Source organism: Oryctolagus cuniculus, chromosome 10 (assembly GCF_051225735.1).
Source record: "Oryctolagus cuniculus isolate XC-2025 breed Fujian yellow rabbit chromosome 10, ASM5122573v1, whole genome shotgun sequence".
NCBI classification, from domain to species: Eukaryota; Metazoa; Chordata; class Mammalia; order Lagomorpha; family Leporidae; genus Oryctolagus; species Oryctolagus cuniculus.
In genome coordinates, this window is record NC_142876.1 from 40,623,277 (window position 1) to 40,650,847 (window position 27,571).

Genomic DNA, 27,571 nt, shown 5'->3' on the forward strand with positions numbered 1-27,571 from the left:
CTGGGCTCCCGGGCCCTGGAAGTTGGAGAATGCTTCCAGGAGAAGGGGAAGGGGCTCGCAATGGATCCAAGAAGCTGGATGATCCAGGTGGCAGGCACGGAGCTCCAGGCCCTGAGCAAACCACGGAAGCTTTGCAGGATGAGATCACAGGAGGGTGTGAATCAGATCTGCACACACACACACACACACCACCCCTACCCCACCCCCGCCGCCCGCCCGCCCAAGAGGGGAAGGGAAGACACTGGAGCACAGGGCTGGGAGTGTGACTTGCCGGGCCTGGCCAGCTTCCAGAAAATTCGGTGCAATCCACCAGAGAAACACATTTGAGAAAACAGAATTGTGAGAGTAACTTTGAGGCCCCGGTTGCCATGGGAACGTATCTGTAAATACTTAACTGCAAACATTAAGTGACACACAGGGAGGAGAGAGGGGGGCCGTGGGAGACAGCCAAGTCCACAGGCGCTTGTCTCCCATCGTCAGCCTCAAGAATGCCTCTCTCCTCCTGCGCCCCTTCTTCCCAGGGTCTATGGCCTGGACCCCCATGCTTCACCCTCCAAGGTGGGAAGCTGTGGCTCTGAGGGGTCTGAGGCTTCCCTCCTGATGCAGTTCTCCCAGTTGGTCTCTGGTTCCCATGCTGGGCCCCCGAGGCCCTGGCTCCCAAGAGCAGAGCAGCCCCCATTCCCACCACGCCATCCCCTTTGCTTGGGTCGTCTCTGGGCCTCTCTGCCCAGGGCTCTCAGCTAGGCCACCTCACCATCCCCAGCGACTGCACCGGCGGGGAGCAAGCTCACCCTCAAGCCTGCTCAGCTTTGCTGGCCCTGGCCGAGAGGTTCTTCAGCGTTCTGGGCTTCCCCTTTAGGAAACGGAGGCAGGTTTTCAATCACCCCGTGCTTGTTCCACTAAACAAGCGTAGCCACCTGCTAGGGCCTGTGCTAAGTGCTGGGGGATGCCTGTTGTCCTGGGTTCTAAAAGCTAAGGGAGAGGACGGCTGGTGAGCAAGAACATGGAGGAGCTGGGGTTCAAGGCAGGGCAGAGCCCAGCTTGGCTCCCAGGGAGCTCTGAGGGAAGGGAGAGTGGCAGGTGGCAGGGGGAGGGGGAGGGCAGGACAGATCCTGCAGGATCTTCCAGACCACTTCAGAGCCTGGAGTTTGTCCTGAGCAAACCTGGGGGCAACCAGGGGGCTTGCACAGAACACTGCGGAGCCCTGCTCTGGCTCTGGTTGCTGTGTGGAGACAGGGGAGAGTCAGGGGGTCACTGACATGACACAGGAGAGAGGAACAGGGATGGGGCAGGGCAGTGGCTGTCATAGTGAGATCATATGCTAATCAACCGACCCCGCTGGTGGCATTCTTCTGGAAAGATGCACACTTGCAGGCTTCGCTGTTTGGTGCTAATTCGGAAGCTGCTCTGGGACCCTAGGGCTCAGCCATCACCCCCCAGAGTGCTGTGGCCTGGGCTCAGGCCCTAGCAGATGCTTCTGAGCCTTTGCCCATGGGGCAGCTGCAGCCAGCAGATGCTTAAGCTCACCTCAGGCCACAGGGGGGCAGTTAGCAGGCTCAGCTGCATGCCAGGAGAAAGCAGGTCCCACTCAATGGGCCAGAGGACCCGGGGTCTGCCCCTGGGCTCTTGGGCAGCCCAGGCAAGGTGGGTGAATCTCATAGCCACTGCTCTGAGTGACAAGGGGCAGGCACAATGAGCTGATTATAGAGCAAGCGTTAAGCAAAACCAAGTGAGGGTGAGCAAGTTCAGAGCACTGGGTACCCTGGAAGAGGCGGGGATGCTGCCTGGGCAGGGTCTGGGGAATCTGGGGGAGCTGGGAATTGTTCTGTATCTTCAGAAGGGTGCTGGTGGGGGATCAGCGTCTGTCAATAGATAGTAGATGAGATGCTGGGGAGGCACTGGCATGAAGCATTGGGCCATAAATTCCAGGGGAGCTGGTGGGGGACAGAAGGTCATAAATTCCAGGAGAACTTACTTTCTTTGTTCTCAAGGACCCAGCCTGCCTCCTTCCTGGTCCAGGATAAGGCCTGTTATGGCGTTACAGCAGGCAAGCAGGCAAGCCAGAGTACAGAAGTGAAACTGGCATTTAGCAAGCTAGGGACTCCAACTCCCACAGTGCTAAAGATTTATGCGTGTTCCCACTCATAATTTAACATTCACTTTTATTTATTTGTAAGGCAGAGTGAGAGAGAGAGAGGGAAAGATGGAGAGAGAGAGAGAGAGAGAGAGAGAGAGAGAATCTTCCATCCACTGGTTCACTCCCTAAATGACCACAACAGCCAGGGCCGGGCCAGGCTGAAACCAGAAGCCAGGAGCTCCATCCAGTTCTCCCACGTGGGTGGCAAAGGCCCAGGCACAAAGGCCACCTTCCACTGCTTTCCCAGACTCATTACCAGGGACTAAGTCAGAAGCAGAGCAGTCAGGACTCCAACCATCGCTTGTATAGGATGGCAGCCTAGCAGGCAGCAGCTTTACCCACTGGGCCACAACACTGGCCCTACTGCTTGTAAATTTTATCTTTCACAAACAGACACAGAAAGGACAGCGTGTGCCAAACAGAACTGGGAGGGGTCAGCTGCCTACATGGAATCCCCTAATGCACGCAGAGCTGTTGGGAGCTGACCACTCGCACAAAGTGATGTTGCATTTTACAGTGGAGTTCTGGAGCCAGCAATGCTTAGCTCAGAGAGATGACGCTCTCATGGGGGAACCCAAGGCCTTGGCAGATGGCAGGGGGACCTCCAGTGCCCCCGCCACGTGCTGTGCCCCGCAGACATTCCACCCTGAGGTCATGGTGGGCAAAAGAGGGGGAGAGGGAGGGAGAAGGACTTGTGCTCATCATAGCCCTTCCATCTGCCTCTCCGCTGGTCTCCGGCCCCCACATGGCTGCCTGGCCTACGGTTTCCCTTTCTGCTCTCCTGTCCCCCTTGCTGTTGTCTTCCTCATTAACTTCCATCGCAGGGCTGAGCTGCTTACAGAACGTGGTGTCAGGCTGCCAGTCTGTCCCCTGGCCTGGCCCAGGCCCTTGGGTGGGCAAAGGCTGGAGGGGAGACTGTGCTCCCTGCCCTTACCCTTGGTGTGGGGGCTCTGCTGTGCACGCTGACTCACTCCCCGGCCCCCAACCCTGCCCTTCTGATGTCTGACAGCCTCCGTTGTGAATAGGAAGGCATGCAGTGATGCTGGGCTGCCCCTGGCTGGGGCCTCAGCGTGGGCCCGGGTAGCAGAGAGGGCTGTGAGCCACCTCCCAACACGGTGCGGGGTGGGGGCACTGCCGTCAGCAGGAGGACAGTAACTAGGACACCAGGGTGCCAAAAGCAGTCCAGAGTCACCTCCTGTCCTCGACTAATTGTTCGTAGTATTCCCTTTTAACCCAGCAGGGGTCCCAGCTTGGACAATCAATCACATGGTCACTCAACACGTTAAAAGCAAACAGAAAAGACAGCTGAATGGAAAATCCCAGAAGCAGGTGTGCCAGTGGGTGTGCCAAGGTGGGAGGTGGAAGGGCTCAGAGGGGATTAGGAGAAAGAATGGAGGGCACTGGGGAGGAGGGGCCCCGTTTGTGCCCGGGGCTGCAGAGCCCCTCCTTAAGCAAGTGGAACACAGCATACACAAGAGAAGGCAAAGACCCCAGGACGTGATGTCGCTGGACACAGGCCCCACAGCACATCTGATGAACCAGAGCAGAGGCCAGGCCCTGGCCCCTGCATGGTAAGTGGGTGTCCCTGGCCAGCATAGACGAGCAGGGCAGAACCTGGCATGGGGTCTCCTACTGGGGCCAGGGGCAGTACAGAGCTGAGTGGGCAGGGCTCGAGGTCCCTGGTGACATTGGTAGCCTTGGCTCTCGTCTTTGATGCCTTCCCATTGGACATTTTTTATGAAGGACTTCACCGGGGCTGACGGGTGTAGAAGCTGGTTTTAAAATGTGCTGGAGTCTGCAGCTGGCCTGGGGAGGAGAGGTCCCAAGATATCTATCTCCTCAGTGAAGTTCTCAGCCAGAACCACGGGAGCACCTGCGCCCACCCATCTGCCACCTCGGCCACAGGGAAAGGCAGAGGCATGACAGCTTCCCCTGCAAAGCCCCAGCCCCACCCTCCTGCAGGGGTGGGGGGTACTGGAAGATTTCTGGAAACTGTCACACTGCGTTCTGAGAGTTCTTGGCCAGTCAGCTGGCTGTTGGGTTGGCTGTGGTCAGGGTGATCCCTCCCTGATGTCGTAAGGAGATTGGCACATTCTGAGGACCTGGGCCCCTTTGTGGATCTGATGGAAGCTCTAGACTTCCTCCCAGAGCAGCACTCATAAATATACATGGTGTTGACCACTGCTGGAGGCCATGGTCTCCCTTTAGCCCATGAGATGACCCTCAGGAAACCACCTACCTCCAGGACCAAGCTCCTGCCAGGCAGCCACTGATGGTCCCTGTCCCTCAGTGTGCCTCCCCCAGACTGCCTTCCTGGGGGAGTAAAGGTGGTGATCACATAACCCTCAATGCCTACAACAAGAGGGTTCACTCAGGTACCCCCCCCATTCATGTCCAGCGGGAACCTGTAAACACAATCTTATTTGAGATGAGGTCACCCTGGATTAGGGTGTGCCCCAAAACCAATAGAACACTAGTCAGTGTCCGCAGGAGAAGGAGGAAACTCAGATACAGAGACACAAAACATGTGAGGGGAATGCTCTGTGATGATGCAAACAGAGCAAGGTGAGGCAGCTACAAGTTACTGAAAGCCAAGTTGCCAGTCAACACCAGAGGCTAGGCAGGGGGCAAGGAGACAGCCTTTGGAGGGAGCCTGGTCACACCTGGATTTCTAACTTCCGGTCTCCAGAACCGTGAGGGAATGGATGTTTGTTCCTTTAAGCCACCTGCTTTGTAGTGCTTTCTAGTGGAAGACCTAGGAGACCAGCCCTGGTGCCTGATGGAGCCTGGGGCAGAGTAGGTAGGTCCCCACCCACTCAGAGGGCCTGAGGCTGGGCCTGCACCCTGTTCCTCACCTGACCACTCTTCATGGAATCCTCCTAGTTTGTCTGAACCACTGCCACCAGGCAGCCCCTGGGCTTTGCCAGTGAGATGTTTCAGGCCATTTGAAGAGAAGTTAGAAATCCCAGCACATCCATCTTAATAAGTTTTATTACAGCCTGCCAGTTTAGACTAATGACTAATTTACTGTATAAAGTACCAGCAGTATTTTTTTTATTTTGTTAATTAATTATCTCAAACAAAGGTGAAATTTATAAAAATGTCCAGAAACAGTGCACATTATAAAATCGCCTTGCAGCAGGAGATGAAATTATTACTAACGCAGGATCAAGTTATTACTGTATTGACTTAGTTATGTTATGACTTTGTAATGGATTTCTTCATTATTTTCTCGGGATTGTGGCATTCGTGATTGCATTAAATCTGTTAATCTATGCAAATATCATTAAGCACCGCTAATAACCCAGCAACTCTCCTCCATTCCAGGGAATGTGCTCCGTGCTCGGCCTGCATGGGTCACTTCCAGCTCAGGGGGGCTGCCCCCGGCAAGCACAGCCCGACTCACGGCAGAGTGGGTGGGCGCCTCCGTGCAGTGATCTGAGACCTTCTCAGGAAGGTCTCCTTGCCCTGAACCGGCTCACATGCACCCCTTAGAAGGCCTGACCTGAGTCTCCGTAAACCTCCATCCCTCTGGATGATGGCTTCGCAGGGCCTTGTTCAAATGCACCCATCCTGGGAAGAAAAGCTTAATGCACTCACTCTCCACCATGGGGCCGTGGAAGCGCCTGCACGAGGTGTTCAGTGGGAGAGTCTTGTGTTGTTTGTGCTGCTGTTACAAAATCCCACATTGCGGGAAGTTCATAAACAAGAGCTTTTATTTCTCGGAGTTCTGGAGGCTGGGAAGTCTAAGGTCAGGGTGCCAGCCGATTTGGTGTCTTGGTGGGCTGTCCTCCCTCTGTCACCTCACATGGTGGAAAAGACACAAGTCGGTGTGGTCGGGCCTCTGTGCCTCTGCCTCTGCTCACTGCCCAGAGCTCCCATCCCTTGATACTGTGGTCTTGGGGGTCATGATTCAGTGTGGGAAAGTTGGGAGGACACAGCGGGCAGCAAGAGGCCTTGTTTGTTGGAACAAGGGACTGATCTGTTTTAGGAGCATTAGGCAGAGGGTGGGAACTGCGTACGGGGAATGTCTGAGTAGGGACGGCCAAAAGCAGATGTTCTAAAAAATGTCTACGGATGCTGAAGAACTGGGAGGGATGTCCCCAGTGCAATGTGAGAGAGAAAGTGACTGCAGCTGACCACCCTGTGAGCAGGTGCCTGTTAGTCAAAGGGATCCTCAGTACCCATGGCCTTGCCCTGCCAGTCTTCAGTCCAGCCCTTGCTGCAGCCTGAGCCCCCTGTCTCAGACCAGGGCTGGTCACAGCTGTAGAGAAACCAAATCCAAGCCCCAAGCCACTAAATCCAAGGTGCTTTCCTATTTGGTCCTGGCCACCCCGAGTGTGGGTGTGGGCCCAGGCTCCCGTTCTCACCCTGAGCTGTCTCAGGTTAAATGTACCTTTCAGGACTCGGGTTACTGTCACTGTTCATTCAAGCGGTGTTTATGGAGCTTGTGCTAAGTGGCAGGCACCAAGCCAGGCCCTCCCAGTAGTAAAGAGACACAAAGCTCCTGTCCGCCCATCAACGGAGAAGCTGACTCACGGCTGTTAACTGAAAACGGGTGTGGACTCCATCACTCTCACCTTCCTGATTTATCTCATCTTGCCGTATCAGAGCATGACCTTAAGGATCCGACTAGGGAAGGGCAGGAGGCAGCAAATGAAGATCAAGCCAGAGGCGAGGTTACCGATGGCAGGTGCCTCCACTATGCTCTCCCTTTCTGGATGGGGCATGCTAAGGTCTCCTGGGTAAACGGCCCAGGCCTGGGGTTTCCGTGGCAGCACTTTCTCCTCCCTGAGTTCCCTGGCCCCCCTTGGATCAGCCTCCCCAGACTTTTCAAGGTTAAGGAGCCATTTCCAGCATCAAAAATTCATCAGCACCCACCTTGACAGATGTTTCACTTTGAGTATCCATTGTTTGAGAGAATGCAAAATGACAAAAAGCTACCTTGAATTCCATGGCGGTGCTTCTAAATGGATTTGTATTTTTAAAAATCATAACAGCACCTGTAATGCATTTGAAAAATCATCACATAGGCCTGCGAGTGAGGCGTTTGTGATGCAGTCAGCAGATTAAGTTTGAGGAACCTGGGACCCCAAGTGCAGGTGGCACCGCTGCCCTGGGCTAACAGCTTCGGTGCCCTGGGAGGTCGGGAGGGTACAGGCTGGCAGGGAGCCCTCCCTCTGGCCACCAAGGGGGTCCCAGATGAAAGCTCTGGTCTTTCCCCTTCTTCTGTCCTCTTTCTCCATTAGCCTCCTCTTCCTCACCCTAAGCCCAGGGGGTGTGGGGTAGCTCCTTGTTACTGTCTGTAATTGCCCAGCCCACCCAGGTAGCACCACAGACCCCTCCCCTGCTGCCCCCACGGCCCTTCTCCCCTCCCCACCCCTCGCTCTCCCTCCGCCTCTGTCTTCCCCGGCTCCACCCCTTCCTGCTGCCTTTCTCACCATCACCATGCCCTCTTTTCATGCTCAAGTGCTAGGGACCTGAAAGCTTATCTGATCCCTTTGATCATAAGGCACTTTCTGGCCAAATCAGCCGCGTTGAGGTGACCAGGGCCACCACATTTCAAAGGCTTCAATGCTGAATCCAAAGGGGAGGAAGCCTCAAGCTGGAATTCCAGTGTGTCACACCGCTTGTCACAAAACGGGAAGGTGGGAAGGCGTGGCGCAGCTGTCAGAGACAGCACGCCTCTGATCCCACTTACTCTGCTGGCTGCCCCTGTGCATCTCGGCATGTTACTTGGCCTCTCTGGGCCTCAGTTAACTGACCTGTTTAATGGGGCTGTAATCATGCTCTAATGAAGCGTGGCCGTGAGAAGTGGGCAGAATGGATGGAAACACCCTGCCACACTGAGCCAAGCATCAGGACATCCAAAAGGCACCTACCCTGCCAAGGAGCCTGGCTGCCGTGGGCTGGGGAGGACAGGCTGGGGCACACCAGCCAGCAATCCGGTGCCTTCTCCCACTTCCTTCACTCCCAGACCACCTGCTCCACACACAACGGCTCCCACATGCTTGCTCCCCCACCCCCAACCGCCCCTCTGGAGACAGTTGGTGGGAGGTTTGTGTTGTGTGGTTCAAAGCCTGATTCCCTAGCTCCTTGCAAACGGTCACTTGCCTTTGCACTCCCTCCTCTGTGCACGTGTCCTCTGTATTCCTTCCTTCTCGTCACCCCAACCCAGAGAAGGGAGGCAGGTGGCCTGTCCTCCGGGCCCCAGGCCTCAGCTGCGCCCCAGCCAGCAACCTCTTCATGCTGCACCCTCGGTCAGCCCCAGCCTCTCTCTCGCACCTGCACCCCTTGTGCTCTGCCCCCCCCCCACACACACACACAGCAGAGCCAAGGATGAGCTCTTTCCTGTCTCTCCTAACACAGCACCTGGCACAGACCCTGTTGACTGCCCCGCTGGCTGGTATATAATGGGAGGTGTCTGCGGCAGCCCTACTGCTGGCGTGCAGTTTCTGAGACATGAGGATCCCCTTTCTGCCACTCTGTGTCCTGAACTTTGTGGTAACCAAGTACTGCCCTTGGCTCTCAAGAGCAGGCCTCTCTGTTGTTAGCAACATGGCCTCAGGAAGCTGGCACTGCACTCCTGATCTCATCAGCCATTACAAATCATGCTGCCCTTTCCTATCCCCGAGCCTCTTGGCCATGCTGAATGATAAGAAGGGCAAGAGGGCTGCCTTCAGGATGGTAGATGGCATCTCAGGAGCCAGACCCCTTGGGTTCACTCCCTTGCTCTGCTGTTTACTAGCTCTGGGACCTCCGGCAATGTACTCATGCCTCAATGTACTCATCTGTGAAATGGGGATGACTGGCTAACATTACAGTGCTCTGAGCAATGATTGGCCCTGATGTGGCATTCAGGACAAGTCACTTACCACCATCCTTTCTGAGGGCTTGATCCTCGACTGAGGCAATGAATGGTTCCGTCTCTTTCATTTCTGCATATACCAGGCAGGCCAACACCTGCCACCTAACTTCAAGGGCCAGTCAGGTCTGCCACACTCCAAGAACTGACCTACCTGCAGTGAGGGGTTGGAGGCCATGGCCTTGGCCTTTAGGGAATGTGCACCTGTATAGGAAATGCCCCTCTTTGCAGGAAGAGAGGCCCTCACCAGGTACTGTAGGGGCTCAAGAGGTGGTCTTGGTCTGTCTGTAGGCTCTGAGAAGGGTCCCAGAGCATCTGCAGGTATCCACAGTAAACCAGCCTGACTGACATGTATGTGAGTCACAAACCCATCAGTAATGTGGAATTTCAGGGACCTGAGTGGGAACAGACAGGTCTTGAGCAGAGCAGCGTTCCTTGTGCTTCTGAGAGCCAGCACCCCAATAGGTGTGGGTGCCCATGACTAGTTCTCTGAACTTTTGCATTTTTATCTGAGGCCCTCAGAAATATCTTGGTCATCCATCCATCCACATTTACCTATTGCTACTTATGAGCCATCCATCATAAATCTATCTGCTTTCTGCAATCATTTGTCTCTCATCTGTGTTATCTGTGTATCTATCTATCATCTAACATTTAATCTGGGTATCCAGCATCTATTAATCATGTCTATCATCCATCCATCTCTGTGTCTATCTGGAGTCCATTATCAGTCATAAGTTGATACAGTGTGTATCTAAGCCGGGGGAGTTCTATGGGGGTGGGTGGCAGTGTCTCCAGGAGGGCCTGGGTAGCTGGATCAAAGTGAGAGGAGAAGGGAACCAAGAGGGCAGATGAAAGAGGAGCCCAGGCCCCTCTCTCAGAGCAGGGCTGGCCTGATGGATGGAGGGGGAAAGGAGCCGAGAGAGGAGAGGAAGAAGAGGGGATTTTGCAAAGCCATCAGAGGGGGTAAGCCTGCTGTTAGCCCAGAGAACTCCCCTCCTAAAATTAGGCTGATGTCTTTCTGGATGACTCCTGTGAGTGGGGTGCCCAGGCTTAGGTATCAGGGTAGAAAGGGTGGGTGCCGCCATCCCCCTCAGAGCAAACAGGAACCTGCAGTCTCAGACAGAGGGCCCGAGAAGCAGTGCCCAGGAGAGAGGCCCAGCAAAAAGAGACCATAGCAGCCTTTCCCAGCCCTGGCTGCCTGTTGCTGTCACCTGAGCAGCTTCTCAAAGTCAAAACCAAAACTACTGGGCTCCAGACCCATGAGCCGAGTGTGTGTCTCAGGGCTGGCCCCAGGCGTCTGGATGCGTGGACGCCTCTGGTGCTTTTTCCAGCAGCCAGGGCTGGGGACTGAGACACCTGCTGTTAATTTCTGAAGGGCTGAGGAAGAGGGAGCAGTCTCCAGTGCTCCAGGGGCAGAACTTGGGCTTTGAGGGAAGCACCAGAGACAGGCTTGTTGGGGTCTGTGTCCTGCGTTTTGCACAGAGGGCGGTGGAGCTTCTGCCCAGGTATTCAGGAAGCCTCTTCCCCACGCACAGGGGGAGCCTGGGCCAGGTGGCCTCTGAAGACCCAAGCCCGGTAGGTAGCTGCAACCCCTAGGCCAGTCTCTCCTGACTCAGGTGTGACTGTTCCTGCAGGGGACAGCACCAGCTGCTGGACAGCTCACCTTTCCCAGGAAGCAAACCCCACCCTCAGCACTAAAAGTGGGCCAGGAGCCAGAAGGGCTTCCTCTCTGTGAGGCTGGGGGACATGAGGGCTACAGCGGGGCAGATCAGAGGTCCACAGGAGCGTGAGCCTGAGGCTAGGGTGAGAGCTGGCCAGTGGCATGGTCGTGTGCGGGCGGCAACGCTGCACGGCTGTGCTGCTCAGCTAATGAGGCTCCACTCTGCGGTTAATAGAGACAAACAGCTCCACGTGGGTCTTTTATTTCTTCCCCAGCATTTGCAGCCTCCTGGAGCCAGTTCTTGGCCCTGTCACTGAGATGTTGCTAACCCCACTCCTTGGGCTTTCTTCCTCTTGTCCCTCCTCCCCGTGGTTCCCCCGGCCCCTACCCAGCCCCTACAGAAACCGCCTCCCCTCGCTGGAATAAAGCCCTGCTTTGTCTGTCTCCTTGAGAGCGGAGGACAAACTGGCCATAATTTATGCTCCCGCGTGATATAAAGGGAAAAAAAGGCCCCATTATGCTATAAATTATCCTGTGATGGGCGAAATGCCGGCGAGTATGCCAGACGCCGGCGGAAACCCCATTAGACAACAGGGTTCGCTGCCGAGAACTCCCCACAGAACTGCGGGCCCGTCTGTCGTGCGCCGTGCACCCAGGAAGGATAATGTAGCACATCAAATGTAGAATCAGTTACCTGGAGAGCCGGCCGCACCACCGCTCCAGTGAAAGGTGACTTCTGCAGGAGCCGCCAGGAGGCCCCAGGCAGGCGCAGATGGAGGGCTCCAGGGCCAGAACAGGAGGCAGCAAGTGGGGTGGGTATGGCTTAGGACCCCTCACCCATCCTGGACCCCAAGGCTCAGCTCCTGCCCCTCAGGACGTCCACGCTGACCCACCTTGCAGAGGGTGGAAACACCCCAACTTCCAGTTCTGTCTCTACACACATGTTGTAAGCCCCCTCTGGGCTCTGGACCAGCCATGCAAGCTGCTTTTTCAGGAGCCACACCTCTGTCCTGAGCAGGTGCCTGGGGTTGGGGAGGGGCTTGGCTGGCTGAAAGGAGTGACAGCTGTTACAGAGGACCCTGCCGGGGCAGGCTTCCTATGTGATGAAGACAGGACCCTTCCCCCTACTTCCCCTCCACCAAGATCTGGGGAGGGGAAGGCTTGGGGACACCACAGGAAAGCATCTTAGCTCCTTGGGTCCCCAGGGGACTTTAAGACAGCCAGGCAAGACAGAGGGACAGGCAAGAGTGGGTAGGGTCTGTGAGGCATGCTTGGGCGGCCCCAGGCCATAGGGAATCGCCATGAGCTGCTCCCTTGCGGCTGAGCAGCAAGCCACGGGGCCCTTTCCCATGCACTCTGCTGAGCTCTGACCTGAAGCCCTGGCCTCCCACAGCATGTGGTTCACGAGCATTTTGCCAGTCGTCCTGGTGGAGACGGAGGGATGTGAAAGTGAGCGTTCCAGGGAGCAGCATCTCCCCCAGGCACCCGGATGTGAGTCCTGGCTCGCCAGTGGCTGGGTGTGAATTCTTGGGAAAACGACTTACCTTCTCCATGTCTCAGTTCCTTAATCTGTTCTGCTATGCTCACCATCTGGACCTAGCGACCCTGGGACAGACGAGACCCTCACGAGTCTTCTATTGCTGTGGTGGTCAACACCCCTCCTGGTGTGAGCAAGTCAGGACTACAGCTGGGGGCAGGGCACCACGGGGCCCCAAGGTGGGCAGGCCTGGCTGGCTGGGGCAGCCGAGGCTCTTGTGAAATGGGAGGTGTGCCCTGCAGGCTCTTGTCACATAGGATGTGGGGTAGCATTGAGATTGGGTAGGCCTGGGAGTCCAAGAAGAACTGTGGCACTGTGAGTTTTAGGAAGTTAGACCAAGCCCAGGGAGGCCGTGGTGGGCAGCGGAAGGAGAATGGACCCAGATCTAAAGTCGCTGCTAGCCTTCTAGTGCTCAGAGTCCTTGGACCTCAGAGAATGTGCGTAGGTTCCAAAGGGTGGGAGAAGAGGGAAGGTAGGGATGTGTGTGTGCCTGTGTGTGTGTGTGTGGCATTGCTGCTTCCTCATTCCACATGGCTTTCCACCTGCTGTTCCCTAACCTGGGATGCTTGCACCTTGCCCTTCTCCCCTGGCAAACCCTGCCAATGAATCCTTCAAGGTCCAACTCAAGCCCTTTAGATCCCTTTCCAGTCCCATGCCTGCAGGGTTCGTCAGTCCCGCACCTTGCTCACACATCAGCTCAGGGAGAGTTCCCTGTGTCAGCAACCATCCCTGTGCCACATCCGCAGTAGCTCCGTGCCCACCCTCACTGAGCAGTGGAATCACTTATTTGTGCAACAGATATTTATTGGGCATTTACTACTCGTCAGGCCCTTGAGACCCCAGGCATTCAGCAAGAGATGAAATGGGGGTGACATGGCATTCATGGAGCTGGGGTCCTGTGGAGTCTCTCCCATACAGAGACTCGGGCTTGTTCTCAGAGGAAGGCAGTAGCCTCTGTGAGGCTGCAGCAAGGGAGAGACCAGACCTGTCTTGGACGTTAACCGGCCCCTTTGGCTGCTGTGCAGAGAGCAGCTAGCAGCGCCTTGCGTGGGTGTCAGTATCAGAGATGAGGTGGAAGTCATGCCTGGGCAGCCCCAAGCGAGGGGAAAGGAGGCGGATACCCATCCTGGAGTGTGTGCAAGCAGAGGGGCTGGAGGAATGCACGTTGGGGGGTGCTTCTCCAGTCTCCTTTCCACTCCCAGCCAGACATCAAACAGAGCCAGTCCCGGGGGAAGGAGCAGATCAAGGCCAAGCACTGCCTCCGCCCTGGGGGGGCCAGAGCCACTGAGGGTCTTCATTTGCATCCCCGTGCGGCCCCCCTGCGCGTCCCCATCCCAGCAGCCTTTGATCTGGTTTGATGTCTCCTTCAGCCTCTTCACAGGCAGGAAGGCTTTTATCCTCAGGAGGGAGGGGGCTCCCAGCGCAGCTGCTCCCTGGCTCGGGTGCTGAGGTGGGGGAAGGCAGGAGAGCCTTGCTGGTTCCCTTCACGCCACGGCCCTCCTGAGGCCTGGTCTTCACCCCATGTCCCAGGTGAAAGGACACTGTCTCTCCTGACGGCAGCCTCCCTGGTCCCATGGCTGCAGAGGGGTCCAACCCCAAGCCCTTATGTCCAGGGTGGACAGCGATGCCGGAAACTGCCTGTACCAGCCTGATAGTGGGCAAGCATCAGGTTCACAGACTCCAAGGAGGAAGAGGCCATCTGGCCCTGTCCACTGGCCTGCTATGTGGAAGGCAGGTCTGAGGCTGTGCACTGTTCCCCCAGGACTGGCAAGGCAGAGGCCAGGGAAGTCTGGGTTTGCAGGTGGGATGGTTGGGCAACCTCAAAAATTGCACAGATGTAGATTCCTACTTGTCCCTTAGGAACCATGAGAGCTTGACCTGTCTGGATCGGGAGACCAGGGAAGATCAGTGTCGCTCTGGGGACAATGTCTCTTATTTTGGCTCAATCCAGGTAGGCCTCTTGGAGGAGGCTGGGGAGCAGCTCAGTGGTCGCCAGAAGGCTGCCACTTGGTGAGGCTTCTCAGGCTGGTGTGATCAGTCAGGTTGGTGTCCCTGAGAATCCTCCACAACCCTGGATGTTGCGATCCCTCCCCCCACCCCGCCCCTAGCTGATGTCCCTGTGCGTGAGCAATAGTACGGACTACAACAGTCACAATGTTTGGCACATGTTGAGCACTGTGCAGGAAAAAAAAAAAACCTACATATCTAAGCTCGCTCGATTTTCACACAAATCTGCAGGAGGAGCCTCTAGCTCCATCATTGTGACTGTCTGGCATTTTCTCCACACTCCCAAATGGCTGCCCTTGAATGTCCAGGTCTTACAGAAGCCCCCCTGCCCATACCACTAGCCACAGACCTTACCCCACTTACCCCCTCCCTCCACCCCAGTGCCCCCAGGAGCCTCCCTCCGCAGCTGGAGGGAAAGGGCTGGGAAAAGCCCACTGTGGTGATAAAAGGCATTAACCATCTGAGCCCTTGTCCCCAGTGCCCCGGCAGCCATCCACCCTTAAGCAGGAAATATTGTTTAATGCCGATGGTAATGAACAAAGCAAATTTTGAAAATTAAACCGGAATTTGAGCATTAGCACCAGGATACTGGCAAGCTGAGTGGTGCTGCTGTCACCAGCCTGCCCTCTGAGTAAGGGGCCCACTCATCCTGCTCGGCCAACAAGATGCTTCCCATGTGGCTGGGGCGGGGAGCTGCTAAGGCACAGCCCTGAAATATCCCCTTTAGGCGCCTCTCCCAGTCCTGAGGCTCCACCATGGTGCATGGGCCCTCCTCTTAGCACACAAATCCTTCCAGCTTGAGCCCCATTTCTGCCCTGACACCAGGGGGTGGAGGAGCCCAGGGGCCTTCATCTCCCTCATGGAGAGACGAGCAAGGAAGCAGGAGATTCTGGTGCCCAGATTCCCCTGTCTTTTCTTTTTTTCTTTTTGAAAGATTTATTTATTTATTTGAAAGTCAGAGTTACACAGAGAGAGAAGGAGAGGCAGAGAGAGAGAGAGGTCTTCTATCCACTGATTCACTCCCCAACTGGCCACAATGGTCAGAGCTGCGCTGATCCGAAGCCAGGAGCCAGGAGCTTCTTCCAGGTCTCCCATGCGGGTACAGGGGCTCAAGGACTTGGCCTATCTTCTACTGCTTTCCCAGGCCACAGCAGAGAGCTGGATTGGAAGTGGAGCAGCCGGATCTCGAACCAGCTTCCATATGGGATGCCGGAACTGCAGGGGGCGGCCTTACCCACTATGCCACAGCGTTGGCTCCTCCCCTGTCTTTTCAAAAGCACCTGTGGCTTCCAGAAGGTGAAGTTCAAAGATTTGTGTAGGTTAAGAAACCAAAGCTTAGAGTCAGACTGGGGTCTTGGGACTGGAAGACGCACGTGTTGGTGGGAGGGGGTGCAGGTAGCTGGCAAAGCAAAGTCAGGCTTCCTTCAGGGTCCTCTTGATGCAAGACCTGGCCCTGGCAGTGACAGGTTAGGAGCAGATGAAAGTGCACAAAGGGGTCCCTTCTCCTCTCAGCCTTTGTTCAACTTCTGTGGTGGGCCTGCAGCTGTCTACATCTGTCCCCTGCACATCCTAATTCCAGCCGCCTCCTCTCAGAAGCCTGCAAGGTGTAGCTGCTTCTTCTTCCCACAGGGAGCCCCTTCTGGCTACTGGGTGTGACCACCAGACCCATCTGCTCTCTCTCCCTGGGATCCCTGGGACAGGCTCTGGAGTCCATGAAGCATAGCCTTCGGGCTCCCCATGGATCTGATCCATTGTTTTATCAGCTTGCCCCACTCCCAGCTCCCAGAAGGTTGAGTGCTGAGGAGAGACTCTGCCTGCTTCCCCAGGGGTGGGGCCTCTGAGCATAGAGCCCAGCTGCTTTCTTGGGTCCATGTAGGGACCAGTACCTACCTTCTGTCTCTCAGCCTTTCTCCCAGAACCCCAGGTGTGGCCTCACACCTGCAGGCACAGGTGCAGCAAGGGCTTTGCAATGGAGAAGCTGGGGGCACTGGGTTTAGTCTCCACCCCAGCTGTGGGCCCCACCTGGGCATCCCCCCTCTGCCCAAGCTTCCTTGTCCTCCGTGTTATCCAGAGTCCTGCCCAGCTCTGCCATGCTGGCCACTCCAGGGCAGGCACATCAGTTCTGGGGGGGGGGGGGGCCTGTGCAGCAGTCCCACTGGCCCTAGCTTTGGTTAGGGGCTTGTTTATTGTGGATAGCCTATCACCCCACGAGGAGGTTCCCCCCCCCCCCCCAGCAAAGAGCCTCGCATCTCTTGTTTCCTGTGGCATAAGCAGTGCTTGGAGCCAGGTCCCACACAGGGAAGGTGCTGAGATCAGGTGCTGTGTGGCTGCCAGGACGTGCTCCCCTCGCTCTGCCCCTGCCCTGGAGGGCCCATGTGTGGCTTGGGGCTGGAGGGCAGCAAGGCTGCATGCGTCTCCTCCAGGTCCCTGGCATGCCCTTGCAGCCTGACTACTAATGCTTTTTCTGTCCTGGTGTAGAAAGAGAGCACAGCATGGATTTCAGCCTGAACTGGGCTCCGTGCAGAAGAGGGGTCTTCTGGCTGCTTCCCGCATCTCTGGGTTCCCCTAGGGGTCTCAGTGACCTATTACTTAGGGGCATCTCTGGTCCTTCCACTCCCTCAGTCCGGTCATAGCTGCACCTGTCTGGACACCTCAAAGGAGCAGCCCAACTGTGGGAAGCCAGGGGCTCAGGGCTGAGGCCTCCCCAAGGATGCTGAGGCCACCAGAGTGTCCCCTTTACCCAGGGATCCCAGTTAAGGCATCTGGACAGTGGCCAGGAAGGAGGAGTCTGTGCTGGTGTTGGAAGAGAGTGGACACTGGCTGGGAAAACTGAGTCACTCTTTGAGACTTTGCTAGGTTGGTATCAGATCCAAGACCTCATCCAAGTGATACTTTTTGTCATCCAAGAGAGCATGGGACAGTGCATGTGGGTAGAGGATGCCAGATGGAGGCGGGCAGAGGGGTGGGGACAAGGGGACGTCTATCTCAGCTGGTCAGAGTCTGTTCCAACCTATTGCTTCTGGAGCCTGCCTTGGCCAAGGATGTGGGTCCTCTGACTTCTCCCCTTTGTGCCCCCTGTCCCCTCACTGCAGGAGTGTCTCTCCTGGCCAGACCAGGGCAAGGCAAGGCAAACAGAGGGGGCACAGCAGCTCCATTTCCTCCTGCCCCTGAATGGAGAAGTCCAAATAATGATAATGGCCTTTGTTGTGCCTGTGTGTCTTTGGAATCCTGGCAAGCACTATGGGAGGGTGGAGCAGTTACAGAGCTGGGAGGCAAAGAAACCCGGGTATGAGCCGGTGGGCCTGGCTCAAGAGGGAGTCCACTGGTGAACTCAGCATCCTGGCAGCCCCTGGTCTGAAAGGCAAGCATTAGAATCGCTGCCATGCTGACCAAAGCCAAGTGCACACTGCATGCACACACATGAGGCAGGTGGGGCTGATCCAAGAGTACCTGGAGAAAGTGAGTGCAGTCTGGGGTCTCTGGTCCCTTGCACCCTTCCAGAAGGCAGGCGAGCTGCAGTCTCCCAGGGGCAATCCCACGTTGCTCCCAGCATGCTCAGAAAGGCCTCAAGTAGGGGGCTCGGGCCTGCAACAGAGAACCACGCAGTGAGTGAACCCAGATGGCAGGGGCCGGAAAAGGGAATTAGCAAAAAAAAAAAAAAAAAAACCACCACTGGCAAAAGGGTGGCTGGATGGAAAGGCGTGTGTGGATGAATTTTAATGCAATCAGAAAGCTGTCATAATGATAATAAAGGAATACATTCAGACATCAGGAGAGGCGAAGGCAGGGGCTGCGGGCCCAGCATTGAAATCAGGCTCCAGCAGGCGGAGGAGGTGCCTTCCCTTCCCTTCCTTTTTCTTTCCCAGGGAAGAAATAGAATTTTTAAGCAGGAGGGCCAGGAATCAGCAGGGGCAAGGTTGCACCTCTTAGTCTTTGTGGAAATCCTATTTAACCAGAGCCTTAAATGGGTGCTGAGGAGTGGGAGGGTGGGAGGGTGAGCGCTGGGCATCGAGGCAGAGGAAGAGACGTTCTGGCTGCTGCGCCTCAGCACAACCACCCTGCAGCTTCCTGGACTAAAGGGCCCCCACCCTTTCTTCGCCTCTGCCCTCCCTTCCTGCCCACCCTCCCCTGCTCTGGTTTCTCATTCCTCTCTCTGGCTCCAGCCACTTCCCCTCTCCCTCTTCACTTCTCCCCATCCTCTCTATTCTTTCTCCTTGGTTTCCAAGTCCCTGCTCCCAGCGTGGGAGGCCTGTCTCTGCTCCAGGATGCCGGGGCCTCGGCCAGAAGACTCATCGGCTGGGAGCAGGAATTATCTGGGGACTCTCCGGCTCCCAAGTCTGTGGGCTGTGAGCTGGGGACCTCCTTGTGGCTTGCCTGGGGGTTCTCCCAGCATGACGCTGGCTTCCACGGAGCAAACATCCCCCAAAGACAGTGCCAAGGAGGGAGCACAGATTCCACCTGCCAGTGACAGGAGTAAAAACTGCAGGCGCCTGCGAGCCCCTTCCGCAGTCATTTCCCTGCTGTTACAGATCCACGCCCCAACGCAACCCGTCACTCAGATACTCCTCGCAGGCACCAGGGGGCTGCATCACCTACAGGAACACGCTCCCCAAACTGGGTGCCCAGGGGTGAATTTTCAGCCTGAACAAATAGGAATGACCAAACCAAGGAAGGGGCAGATAGAGGTAAAAACGTGCAAGACAGAAAGAAGGTGCCCCCGGGGAGTGACCTTGAACACACAGTCTGTCGTCCTCTGTTCATTCCCTACCTGCACTGGGGGCCCACTGTGTGCCAGGCACTGCTGCTGCTGCAGAAAACCTGGTCTCTTTCCCCAGGGAGCAGACCTGTGGACGGGGTGGGGGAGGGGAGCTAGAGAGAAACCAACCCGACCACACCGTCGAAGCAGTAAATAGTTGTCCTTTGAAGTCCTGGCTGCACTAATAGGCAGCAGAGACAGAACAAAATGGAAGGTGGGACAGTGGTGAGGATGCAACATTTAAACTGAGACACGTTAGAGAAAGCTTTCGCCTTGTGGCGTGGGGTGTTCACCGGAGGGAAGAGCATATGGAGTACAAGCAAAGGGCCTGTGACAGACTTGGCACCCGAGGAAGATGCTGTCTATTTGAAAAGAGGGAGGCAGGGCACGCGGGCTGGAACCGAACACCAGGGCGCTGAGCCTCAGTGTGCGCCCGCCCTCCAGGCAGGGGGAGGCCGAGTCGCTGCCGCCTGGCTCCTGCATGCCACAGCCCCTTGCCCTCCCCTCGCCACCCCGCCCCCAAACCCCACTTCGGTCCCCCTCTCCCCTTCTCTCCTTCCAGCTCCGAGCCCCCTCCCAGCCTTCCGCTCAGCCCTTCCCCTTCCCCTGTGGCCCTCCCCTCTCCGGCCGCGCCCTTCTCCCCCCCACCCCCCGGGCCTGCCCCCCGCGCCGCCCTGCCCCCGGCCCGGGTAAGCATCTCCTAATTTTGTTCTAGAAGATAGAAAACTCTTCGTGGGCATGCTCAACAAGCAGCAGTCCGAGGACGACGTGCGCCGCCTCTTCGAGGCCTTCGGGAACATCGAGGAGTGCACGATCCTGCGCGGACCCGACGGCAACAGCAAGGGTGGGCGGAGCGGGACCGGGGCGGGGCCGGGGCGGCGGGGAGGGAGCCGGGGCCCGGGGCCCGGGGCCCGCGAGAGGCTCAAAGTCGGCCCAGGCGGGGGCGACCGAAAGGTGCTCGTACTAGAGGCCGCTCCAGGTCTCCCTGTCTCGGTGTCGCCCTGTGTCTCCAGATCCCGGGGTCTCACCCGTTCTGCTTTCGCCCGGGACTCGGCCCCTCCCGTGGGAGAGCTCGGTTCCCGGGGCGGCCGGCCGCCCTCCGGGTGCCCGGGCGAGGCTCAGCCTGTCGCGTCCCTGCAGGGTGCGCCTTTGTGAAGTACTCGTCCCACGCCGAGGCTCAGGCCGCCATCAACGCGCTCCACGGCAGCCAGACCATGCCGGTGAGTGCGCCCTCTGCGGCGGGACCGACGCGGCGCCCCCAGTCCTGCTGCCCACGTCGTGCCCGCCCTCCAGCCCCTGATGAAGAAATGCCTCATCCCTGCCCCCGGATCTCAGACCAGGGCGCTGAGGCCCTGGGGCTACCCAGGCGGGAAAGGCCGCCGCGATGGGGTTCCCGACTCTAGTGGTTGCCGGTGTTGTGCGCGCCTTGCACAGTGTCGCCCGGCGGAGGAGGCAGGGTGGGCCCTGAGGCGCTGGGGCGCGGGAGTCTCACGCGCAGCCCCTGCCGCAGGGAGCCTCGTCCAGCCTGGTGGTCAAGTTCGCCGACACCGACAAGGAGCGCACGATGCGGCGGATGCAGCAGATGGCTGGCCAGATGGGCATGTTCAACCCCATGGCGATTCCGTTCGGGGCTTACGGCGCCTATGCCCAGGCAGTAAGTGAGGGCCTGTGTGGCTGGGGATTGGAGCCCGGGGAGCGGGCACACCTACCCTGAACTAGTGTTCCCGCCCTGGGAGTGAGGAGGGGCCTGGCCTGAGGGGTTAGAAGAAGGCTCATCCAGTTGTGGTGGGGAAGGGTAGGCTGCCAGGAGGAGTGTCGTGATCCTGTTTCTTAGGGGAGGCGCTGGGGAGAAGGCTCTCGGCAAGGCAGCAAGGTGGGTGAGCTTGAGTGCCCCTCAGCCCATGGGTGGTGTTCTGGTTGTCACTTCCCTCACCCCACCCTCACTCAAGGAAGGATGTCCCCAGGCCTTCTGGCCACTCCTGGCAGGGGTCCTGGGAGATGCCCCAAAGCCCTGCCCACCCACACTTCCCCTGTAGTGCCCCAGACCTCCTTCCTCGTTGGAGTGCACTCTGCCACATCTCCCTGAGCCGCCTCCAGACCTGTGCCACAACCCTACTGTGTGAATGGCACGGAGGTTGGCCAGGATGTTGGTTCTAAGAATGCAAGCCCACCACACCCTCCTCATCAGTGCCCAGCCTTTCCTGTCCCTATGCAGCTTTGTGGCATTAACTGAGGATAGGGTAATGGTAGTGGTGGTGGGGGGAACCTGAGGTCCCATTGTGAGTCTCCTGTCACTTGTGCCCAGCAGACTCCCGGTGAACACATTTTGAACAGATATCTAAGCTAAGTTAGTTTGACAAAGGCTGATCCAACACATCTCTAGCACTTTGGGTGTCACATCCCCATGAGTGACATGCCTCATGCAGGGACGATCAGCACCGTGGAGCCAGCCCCCTTCCCCACCCTTCTACAACACTGCCCTGCTCTAACTTTGGGATGTGGGAGGCTCTCTAAAAAGCTGTGAGGACCGGGGCAGGCAGTGGGGTTCTCTGGGGGTGGTGGCTGGGAGACTGGACTCCCTGGGGCTCAGGGCCCAGGAGTTTGGTCTCTGGGAGCTGAGCCCCGTGGCAGGGAGGGATCCCCTTTGGAAGCGCGTGATATTTTTTCCACTCCCTCTGCCCCAGCTGATGCAGCAGCAAGCGGCGCTCATGGCATCAGTCGCTCAGGGGGGCTACCTGAACCCCATGGCTGCCTTCGCTGCCGCCCAGATGCAGCAGATGGCGGCCCTCAACATGAACGGCCTGGCGGCCGCACCTATGACCCCAACCTCAGGTGAGCCAGCAAATACCAGCAACACAGGGCCTGGTCTGATGGGACGATAGCCAGGTCCAGGCTGGTCCCTAATTTTGGCCACCAGTGGACCAGGATCCTGGGCCCAAGCAGGCCTTGTTCTCTGGAAGGTTGTCTCAAAAATGTTCTAAGCACCGGGGACCCAAGGGAAGATGGTATGTGGGCCCCACACATTACATTGTGTGGTTTCAGGGTGGTGAGAATTTCACTCATGTGGCCTTGCTATATCAGGAAAGAGTTCATCCTGATCTCTATTAGCAGTAGGCATCTGGACGGAAAGTGCCATGACATCTCTCTGCAGGGAAAGAGCTTTGCCCATTCTTTGGCCTTGTTCAGAAGCTGGCCCAGGCACAGAGGAGCCCCTTTTCTCATTTCTCTCTAACCCAACCTAGACTCACTAGGTTTTCCCAAGAAAACCACACAACAAGCTAGAGGGAACCACAAGCATTATCGAAGGACAAGGTTGGAAACAACCTAGCTTACAATTCTTGATTTTGGCTGTTGTCCCACCCAGTGATTCTCAATCTGCACCGTTTGGCTTCCTCCCACCCCCAGTTTGTCTGTCAATGTCTAGAGACATCTTTATTGGTGCAGGAGAAGAATGCTGCTTAAATCTAGTGGGGGAGAGACTAGGGACTTTGCTCTATACCCTCCAATACACAGGCCAGCTTCAACAAGGGACTGTCAGGCTCTGAATGACAGAGGTATCAAAGTTGAGTAACTGGTTTATAGACCCAAGGGCTGGCCTAGCACCACCTGCTCTCCTTCACTGAGCTGCCTTGGCTGTCTGCATCCAGGACATACTGCATCCTAGCAGTAACCTTCCTGACATCCAGGGGGCTCTTCTTTCCCCCAGCTAAAAGCTGCAAAGACTGTGCCATCTCCAGGCCCAACTTGAGCATTTGCCCCACAGCTCTGATTCCCAACCTCAGAGACATTATGAGCTCAGGTGATGGACCAGCCCCAGGTCTTCATCCTCAGAGAGACTTTCCCTCAGTGTGATGCAATGCCAGAATTGGGACCTTCTACATGTGAGCAGCCAGACTTCTTCCTGGGGAGGCAGACAGCCCCTCCTGGAGCAAACAAGGATCAGTACATCCTGACTTAGCTGGGGTGAGCAAGAGTCACTGAAAAAGACTCTGAAGGAAGACAGGTGTGGTTAAAGCCAAGAGCATGGAGAATAGTGTATGTGCTGTTGGCCCAGGGGTCAGGGAAGTCTTTCTTGGGTAGGGATTTGAACTCCATATTGAAAGATGAATGTAATTGGGATGGGTGAGGCCACTCCATCTAGGGAGATAAGCCAAGGCATGGGCCACAGTTAAGGTTGAGCTGGTGTGTGAGGTCCAAGTCTGTGCCTAGGCTCTTGGAAACAGCATGGTGGTTTGTCTTCCTCACCTTTCTTCTGCTTGCCTCCCCGCCTCCATACTCTTGGAACCAGGTGGCAGCACCCCTCCGGGCATCACTGCACCAGCCGTGCCTAGCATCCCGTCCCCCATTGGGGTGAACGGCTTCACCGGCCTCCCCCCGCAGGCAAATGGGCAACCTGCTGCGGAAGCTGTGTTTGCCAATGGTATCCACCCCTACCCAGGTAAGCACATTGGGTAGCCCTTCCTTCCCCATGTGGCACACTCATCCCGTCTGTCCCAGCCTTTGCCGTTATAACAATGAACACGTGGGCTCCTGCCTCCTTTCTATTCCTTGGTGGAATCCCAAATGTGATCAAGCAGAGCCAGCTCCTTCCTCTACTTGGAGATAAGAGACCAAAACCCCACCCTTGTGAAGATGTCGATTTGATTAGTGAGAGAGAACACCATTCCAGGGGCTCCCTCAGGAAGGAAAAGAGACTGGCGGAAGTTGTGTGGCCAGATAGAGAGGATAGTAACTGTACATTAACTGAATATGAATCTTACCTATAAGAAGTAAAAGGGTAGGAACTAAAGGAATAATAAGTATAATAATAATAAGATATGTACCAGCCCAGTCCCTCAGTGCACGCAAAACTGTGGTCAGCACCTTGGACAGCTCCAGGACCGACACACAGGAAAATTAGCTTTGTTCCCCTCACATGGTAAGAGGGTGCACTTGTCTGAAGCAGTTCTCTCTCTGATCTGGAGTATGGACTGGTATCAGGGAGGGGAAGGTGGGCCTAGAGCCCTAGGGAGTAGTTAGAGGTCAGCAGAGATGAGAAGAGTGCTGCCCCGGTCCTGGAGGGCAGAGGAGGAGGAGGGTGCAGGGTCCCTGTAAGTATCAGTAAGGGCCCAATCTGCTGGAGGAGAGGAGGGTGCCAGAAAGAGGGCACGGCATAGGGCTGTCCCCTGTACAGTATGATGAGACAGGCAGAATGAAGTTATCAAGAGTGAGTGTTCTCAGACTTGAGACGCTAAAGGATTGAAATGAAGCCAGAGCTCTCTAGCCTGAAGAAGCCCCAAAGAGGCTGCTGGAGGAGGAGGCTCAGGACTTTAACAGATGGGCAGAACTGGAGAGGTAAGAAGGAGCAAGGAGCACACTCCTGTGGGACAGGGTGGGCTTTCCTGGACACTAACAGGCAGGAGGGAGCTTGTCTGGCAGGGGCAAGGATGGTAAGGAGTTTGTCCCCAAGAGGGCAGAGAAGGCCAGCCTGAGGCAGGTCAGAAAGAGGGGCGATGTTCTGCTCTCCACTCTGAGTGCCCACTCAATTCCACTGTGAGGATGATTAAAACCACAGAAACCTAGAGATTCTAGGTTCTGTTGGGAGTGAGGCTCATACATCTGTGGTACATAAAATTCTCACTAGTAGAGGTCAAGGTCACTGCACTGGAAGGAAATAGAGGAGTTTCCTGACTGAATGTGGAGCTGTCCTTAACCCCACTCCAGTGCAGTGCACAGAAAAGGGGGCAGAACAGTCCAGAGAGTGAAGTAGGACCCAGAAGACCCGCAGTGTTTAAGGATAAAAACTCTAGTCTGGTAGGGGTGGCAGGGAGGGGCTTTGCAAGTTGGAGGTGGAAGCGACCCCACCAATCTCAGGCTTGTGGGCTGGGAGATGCCGTCCCCAGCACATCTGGGCGTCTCCATACTGCGCTCCCTCCCTGCCTCCAGTCCCATCTGGATCTCAGGATCCTGACAAACCTGTTCCTTCCCCACCCGCACCAGCATCTGTGAGCCTTTTCCATTATGGAATGTGGAACTGTTTCTTTCCCCCATTTGTAACAATCTGCCACATCCCATAAACAATTCCCTGCCAGAGCAGGAGGGAGGGATGGAGGGAAGGAAAGGCAAAAAGTAGTGCATTAAAAAAATTAATTTACCAGCTTTAGATGCAGAGTTTGGAGCCCGCTGTAATGAGCGAGATCCTTCAAAATGCTCACTCTTTGGCAGTTACTAATGAGGTCGTTAGGCAGAGAAGTGGAAAGGGTCCCACTACTGCTCTTCTCCATTTCCTAGCCCCAGGTAGCTTCTGTCTTCCCCCCTCTTACTCTTCAAGAGCATCTTGGAAGCATACAGTATGGCCTTGACTGCCACCTAACACCCTTGAAGGGACGGCTCTCACAGGCCTTAGTTGCGCTACTGACTTCTGACCATGTTCTTGGCATTGTGCTGGGGACTGGGGCTGGCTACCTTGGAAGTTGTACAAGTTGTGCTTTGTGTGAGGGCACCAAACTGTGCCATGAGGAGGGGGCACCCTTTACTAATTAGCACAAAGCCACCGTATAGGGAGCAACTAGGAAGGCCAGGAGGAGGAGCCTCCCTTCCTGAGGACTTAGAGGCTGGCAGGCAGACAAGACTGGCAGAGGGAGCAGGAGGCAGGAAGAGGCCTCGCCACCAAGCATGCCAGTGCTGGCATCACATGGCTGCAGTCTGCTCCATGGGGCAGATGTGGGATTGGACCAGGAGGGCTCCAGGCAGGAAGCAGCCTGCCTCCTGACCCGTCTTTAGCTCTTCCTTTCTGCACAGAGCCCCTGTGGGCCCAGCTCCCCTGCTGCATCCCAGGTCCTAGGAGCTATTGGATCTGCCATCCTGCTGTCTCTGGGGACCTCAGCCCTAGGCTTTTCCCTAGGCTCCCCTGAGATCCAGTGCTATTTTTCTAATGGAATTTTACTGAGAAACTCAGGACAAGAGCTCAGAAGGGAAGTTTTGGAATTCTCCCCAGTCTGAAGGCCCCAAAGCCTGGCTCACCTGAATCCACAGGCAGAGGAGCCCAGATGGTTTTCTGGATGCTGCCTGTGTTTCCCGGTTTGTCCCTCAAACATCTTGGGCATCTTCCCTCTGGAAGAGCATCTGTCTCCTCCCACCTCCCTGGCCTCCAGGGCCAGCCCACTCCCACGTCACTCCTCCTCGGCCTTGCTCACCAAAGTCCTGCTCACAGCTCCTGCAGAGACAGCAAAGGTGGTAGAGGCGAGCCAAGTCTTTGCCTCAGGCCAGCTGCCCCAAGCTTTTTGCCAGTGTCAGTTCAAGGGTCCTCTCCTGGCACTGTGCAGTAGACATCCTAGAACCCCAGGATAAGCAGAGGAGAAAGGTCCTGGGTTCTCCAGTTCCTCAGTTTTTGTGGGCAGCACCCTTCTCCCAACCCATGGGCAGCCCTCCTCTGTGAGGCCAGTGCCTGTTGGAAGCCCCTCAGCCATGGCCCAGGAGTGGAAGACCTACGGAGAACAGACCCAGGCCTCCCCTGCAGGCCAGTGTCCTTTCTTCTACGCAGCTGGGATCTTCCAGGTTGTCCCTTACTCACTGCTCGAGCCTTGTGCTAAGGGTTGGCAAGGAGGAGCCCACCCTCCCAATAACGGTTTCCAGCACCACCCTCCTCAAAAGCTCTTCTCCAGGGCCGGACCCTCCCCCCACTGCCACTGTGTGTCTGCACCAAGTCGCTGATGGCTAAGCCCTTCTGGCATCTCCCTAGCACCCCACAGACTTGCACCTGAATCCCACAGTTCATATCCTCAGCCCAGCTACAGCCTGCATCCTCCAGCCAGGGTGGGCAACTCTCTACCCTGCTAAGCAACCTGGGCTGAGGACGGGGGTACCCCACAGGGCCCAGGCACTCAGAGCTGCTGTTTCAGATGCCATACCCCAGGGCAGAGCTTACTGACCGATGGGATGGGCTGTGCGGCCACTGCATTGTCCCCACGGGCGTGGTGGGGGAGAGGCCGGTTTGGGAAGACACTGCTGACCTCTGCCCCCTTGGTTCTCCTGCAGCACAGAGCCCTACTGCCGCGGACCCCCTGCAGCAGGCCTACGCCGGAGTGCAGCAGTATGCAGGTCGTTAGTATCCACGCGTCCCCTCAGCTCTTCCACGTCTACATTCATCTCGCCATGCCCGGGGCAGAGGGGCCCACACACCTCTTTTCCCCTTTGTCCCCACCCTCCCCAAAACCAGACCTGGGCTCAGCACTGTGAGGGGTGAGGGAGGGAGTGGCAGGGTGCCCTGGTCTCGATGGGTGGGCAGAGCTTGGTATGAGATAGCCAGTCAACTCCCCACTCGCTGCCAGGAGCACCAAGCCACACTCCACAGTCCCTGGCCCAGGAAGCACAGATGCCTGAGTTTGAAAGAAGGGGCTCTGGAGGGGGGAGTGGTGCCCATGGCCCACCGGCCTCGCTGTAACAGGCAGCAAGAGAAGAGCTTGAGCAGATACAGGTAGGGGACAGGGAGGAGAGGTGAGAAGAGACAGCCCTGGGGCCAGCAGATAGCCTGGGCTCACTGGGCCCAGCCAAGCTACCAGCGAAGCTTCTCCATGCTCCACCCCTGGGCTGAGCAACGCACCACTGTCCCTTCTGCCAGCCTGTGT

At 56.7% G+C, this 27,571-nt stretch overlaps 1 protein-coding gene across 50 annotated transcripts in view; it reads left to right on the forward strand.

Moving 5' to 3' along the window:
* CELF4 (CUGBP Elav-like family member 4) overlaps window positions 1-27,571 on the forward strand; it is a 271,068-nt gene that overhangs the window by 224,804 nt on the left and 18,693 nt on the right. For 16 of the 50 annotated variants that reach the window (XM_017344137.4, XM_017344128.4, XM_008261239.5 and 13 more), the window contains exons 4-9: window positions 19,681-19,809; window positions 20,106-20,185; window positions 20,476-20,619; window positions 21,650-21,797; window positions 23,254-23,403; window positions 26,982-27,047. In XM_017344137.4, coding sequence (XP_017199626.1) covers window positions 19,681-19,809; window positions 20,106-20,185; window positions 20,476-20,619; window positions 21,650-21,797; window positions 23,254-23,403; window positions 26,982-27,047 — 717 coding nt within the window. The remainder of the gene's footprint in view (window positions 1-19,680; window positions 19,810-20,105; window positions 20,186-20,475; window positions 20,620-21,649; window positions 21,798-23,253; window positions 23,404-26,981; window positions 27,048-27,571) is intronic. The other 34 variants (XM_017344123.4, XM_051851271.3, XM_008261247.5 and 31 more) reach the window with 4 other exon arrangements.